The sequence below is a fragment of the Ammodytes marinus genome (genome assembly GCF_949987685.1).
Source record: "Ammodytes marinus genome assembly, chromosome: 20".
Taxonomy (NCBI): Eukaryota; Metazoa; Chordata; class Actinopteri; order Uranoscopiformes; family Ammodytidae; genus Ammodytes; species Ammodytes marinus.
In genome coordinates this window covers 1712826-1717825 of record NC_137224.1, presented here as the reverse complement: position 1 = coordinate 1717825, position 5000 = coordinate 1712826, and the positions used below count along the sequence as shown (strand labels likewise).

At 38.3% G+C, this 5000-nt stretch overlaps 1 protein-coding gene across 1 annotated transcript in view; it reads right to left on the bottom strand.

Moving 5' to 3' along the window:
• Nucleotides 1-5000, bottom strand: part of LOC307267303 (corticotropin-releasing factor receptor 1-like) — a gene marked incomplete at both ends in the record, with an annotated part of 111361 nt that overhangs the window by 19279 nt on the left and 87082 nt on the right. The window contains one exon of the mRNA XM_080049589.1: nt 2775-2835. Coding sequence (XP_079905715.1) covers nt 2775-2835 — 61 coding nt within the window. The remainder of the gene's footprint in view (nt 1-2774; nt 2836-5000) is intronic.

Genomic DNA, 5000 nt, shown 5'->3' with positions numbered 1-5000 from the left:
GAATCCAACTGAGTCCCAATGACATAGCCCTGTGCCTTCTGTATATATAAACAGACTCACGCTAACCTATTTGTCATATCTTCATTGGGTTAATTTGTCAGGTGTGTTTGACAGTTGGCAGAGACAGGTATTCAATATTAGTTCAGCTTGTAGCCACTGGCTCTGGCGGTGTGTTTACTTTGCTATCATCCTAGCCGCCCTGTGTGTGTGTGTGTGTGAGTGTGTGTGTGTGTGTGTGTGTGTGTGTGTGTGTGTGTGTGTGTGTGTGTGTGTGTGTGTGTGTGTGTGTGTGAGTGTGTGTGTGTGTGTGTGTGTGTGTGTGTGTGTGTGTGTGTGTGTGTGTATGTGTGTGTGTGTGTGAGTGTGTGTGTGTGTCTGTGGGTGTGTGTGTGTGTGTGTGTGTGTTTGCTCCGTAAATTGATCGCTGTGTCAATGTGTCAAAATAAATTTGGCTAGATAGAATGACAGTGTGTGTCCATGGCGATGAAGGAATATGTCACCAGCGGCAACAGTGTGGAAACAGTGATGTGTTCTTAGTATTAAAGGTGCAGTGTGTAGAATTTTGGGTTTTATTTCCAAGCAGATTTTGTAGAAAGTAATTATAATATCCATAAGTACATTTAATTTAGTGTATAATAGCTGAAAAAATGTTTTGAATTATTATTTTTTCCCTTAGAAAGGGTCTCATATATGTCCATATTTCTGCATATTTTGGACCAAGGCCTAGTGCCGCCATCTTGAAAGTGTCATAGTTGGAATGTCATCAGGTGCATTGTTTAAAATTTAGAATTGTTCTTGTCCTTGAAGGCCACTGTAGCTTCTGTTATTATTCAAAAGGGGTGGGGTTACCCAGGGAGCGTTGCATTCTAGAACTTTGTAGAACTTTCTTGATGAGGTCATATTACACACTGCACCTTTAATGGTGCAGTCAGTGATTCTAGAGAACGCTTGTTGTCAAAAAAATACATTTTCGTCAATATTAGTGAATATTTCCTCACTATCCACTACCTGTCTGTACTGTGTGTGTGCGCTGGAAAGAAAAATCAAATGTTAACACGCAGCCTAGGCTCTGTAAACTGGAATGTAAACAAATTTGGGGGCCCGCTGTTGCTAGAAACATGCCCGTTTACAGAGCCTAAGCTAAAAAAAAAATTCAGCACTCACACACACACACACACACACACACACACACACACACACACACACACACACACACACACACACACACACACACAGCCACACACACACACACACACACACACACACACACACACACACACACACAGTACAGACAGGTAGCAGATGTTTTCCCTTGGCAGTACACAAAAGGAGATTTTTCTTCAGTGCACTTAATCTAAAATCAAATTTCCGGCTAATCTATTATAATAGGCCACTTATATCAATCAAGTACTAAGACCTGAGCGCTCCCAATCAACGGGAGAATGGCCCTATGGGGGTTAGAGCTTAAAGGTGTAATGAAGAATATAGTACCCTGCAAAAATGTTGATTACGAGCCGGTTATAAATAGAAATGTAATCTACTTAAAAGGTGCAGTGTGTATTTTGTTGTTAAATGCACCTGTTGGAAGACCAAGCAGAAGAAGAAGAAGTACTATAGAATAAATAACTAAATGCATCTTCACCTCATCACTTGATATTGTGGAAAGACTTGAGGCAGTGGTGGTGGATGATGCCATCTTTAGTAACTATAGCTTCTTGTCCTTGAAGGCCACCGTAGCTTCTCTTATTATTTGATAAGCGATGGGGGTTACCAAGGGAGCGTTGCATTCTAGAACTTTCACCATTAGATGATGTTAAATATTCAGATATTACACACTGCACCTTTAAATCTGAATATGTTGATGAAACCATGGAAACCCCTCCCTTTCAAATAATTATATATTATAGAAGCTACGGTGGCCTTCAAGGACAAGAAGCTATAGTTACTAAAGATGGCATCATCCACCACTGCCTCAAGTCTTTCCACAATATCAAGTGATGAGGTGAAGATGTATTTAGTTATTTATTCTATAGTACTTCTTCTTCTTCTTGGTCTTCCAACAGGTGCATTTCCCCAGGACGCCCACTATATATATATAAAAACCATGTAAGGCCGTTAAGTGTGTCCGTTCTGAGCTACTGTAGAAACATGGAAGTGCAAAATAGGAAATAAAAAAATAAACATATTTTATTTTCAAGTGATTATACATTATTTAAAACACACTTATGAATATTATATTACATTTCTACCAAGTCTGTTCTGAAAGATGCAGAATAATTCTACACACTGCACCTTTAAACCTGCAGTGTGTAGAATTCTGGGTTTTATTTCCTAGCAGATTTTGTAGAAAGTAATTATAATATCCATAAGTACATTTAATTAAGTGCAAAATAGCTGAATTTTTTTTTATTATTATTATTTTTTCCCTTAGAAAGGGTCTCATATATGTCCATATTTCTGCATATTTTGGACCAAGGCCTGGTGCCGCCATCTTGAAAGTGTCATAGTTGGAATGTCATCAGGTGCATTGTTTAAAATGTTGAATTGTTCTTGTCCTTGAAGGCCACTGTAGCTTCTGTTATTATTCGAAAGGGTTGGGGTTACCCAGGGAGTGTTGCATTCTAGAACTTTGTAGAACTTTCTTGATGATGTCATATTACACACTGCACCTTTAATAGACATTCATCTCCTTTCATGCAACACAGCTGAGTGACATTGCGTGTTGTCCTTTTGTTTTTTGATTATTATCAGAACAAATGGGTTATTTTACGTACTTCTCATTGTCGTAGTACAGTTTCCCGATGGCCCACGCCACTATGATAGGAAACGGAATACCTGTGGAAAGAAAATTCAAAAATAAATACACAATTACTAATGCCTTCTTTAATCTTTTCAACTCTGTGTTCAGATCACAAATAATACAGCTCTGGAAAAAATTAAGAGACCAGTCCAAATGTTCAGTGCGTCTCTCGTTTTACTATTTAAAGGCATAATGTTGGAGTAGAATGAACATTTTGGTTTTATAATATAAACTACTGACAACATTTCTACCAAATTTCCAATACATTTTTCATCATTTAGAGCATTTTTCAATACGTAATGTAGAGATGAAGATTTAAGAAAAATCCAGATTGGTCTCTTAATTTTTTTTTTTCCGGAGCTTGTGTATCGCTCTAGTGGATATTTCACACACGCAATATGATCATCGCTCTGTTGTTGTGTGTGTGTGTGTGTGTGGTTGTGTGTGTGTGTGTGTGTGTGTGTGTGTGTGTGTGTGTGTGTTTTTCAGCCTTTTTTGGCACAAACGCTTGCCAAAAAGCTCTGTCAGTCAGCCATTGTGTGTTTGTAGACGCGAGCCAAGACTTGTTGTAGCTGTGTGAATATATATCTCTGAATTATGAGTAGACACAGCAGGCATAAGCATAATTTTTTCAAGCATTACATGGTACATTTTGAGTTTTTTTCATCTATTTCACTCCCATAACATGTCTTCTTTCATACTAGTATAAATCAAAAGGTCCAACATGTACATTCAGGTGTTTATTTGACTAAACCTCGTCTGTTTACGTCAGTATATTTCTCCTATACAACCATCTTTAACGGACATTATCTCAACATTATTTTTTTTCCCCCTCGAGACTTTGAACCAATAATCTCAACTTCTAAAGCACGTACATCAACTAAACTTCCCACGCTCATTCTCAGCACTATTATGAAGGTTATTACAGAAGGATTTGTTCATAGCTTGTTTATTGTCTGATTTATGATACGTTTTCTTCTTAAAAAAACATGCCAAAAATGCATTTTTTAAGACCTGTACATTGTATGTTTTATAAAATTTAAAAAGTCTCTATCTAGAAAATGTTGAGCAAGATACATTCAGCATAGGCAAGGCAAGTCAAGTTTATGTCTATAGCACAGTTCAGACACAAGGCCATTCAAAGTGCTTTACAGGGGCATTGGAATACATCAAGATAAGACATTAGAAATTTAGACAGCGATGTAGAATGGCGGCCATGAATATGTGCGTGACTGACTGTATAGTTAATTTCTAAACAGCCTATTTAACTTAATTCCTCTTTTCATAGTTTCAAACAAATTCAAACATATTGGGGAATCTGTATTCGCACAAAACCAAATAGAATGCATTTTGGGGCGACTGTGTCTCAGGTGGTAGAGCGGGTCGGCCAATGATCGAAGGGTTGGCGGTTCGATCCCCGCCCTGCCACCTGTGTCAAGGTTGTCGTGTCCTTGGGCAAGACACTTCACCCACCTTGCCTCGTGTGAATGTCGATAGTTAGCCTGCTTAAAAAATATATATATTTAATTTGGAAACCAATGAAGTCATAAAAACACTGCCAGCTACCACGTCAAACACGTGCTTTTTTTTTTTTTTAACCTTTATTTCTACAGGTAAATCCCATTGAGACCGAAGACTCTTTTACAAGGGAGACCTGTTTTCCTTTCCCACGTTACCATTCACACACACATTCATACACCGATAGCAGCAGGCTAACTATCGACATTCACACGGGGAAAGGTGGATGGAGTGTCTTGCCCAAGGACACAACAACTATGACACAAGTGGCAGGGCGGGGATCGAACCGTCAACCCTTTGATCATCGGCCGACCCGCTCTACCACCTGAGCCACAGTCGCCCCAACTTCCAACATGTTCCACTCCATTAGCGATTCACTGTCACCACTGTCATATTAACACAATCAAACCAACACTGCTGAATGTGTTGTTTTACCTCTACTGCTGTAAATTGTATGTTCTGTATTGTTATTTTCTACTTTACTTTATTGTATATTGCATATTATGTTCATGTTTCTTTCTTGGCATTCAGTCTGTGTAAAAAAACAAAGGAATAATGTCACTGTATGACTATGACTGAGAACACGTTTCTTATTGTGCATAATATGACAATACACACTTTGAATCTTTGAATCTTGACTTAAAGCTGGGGTATATGATTTCTGATTGGTCAAAGTTAACAT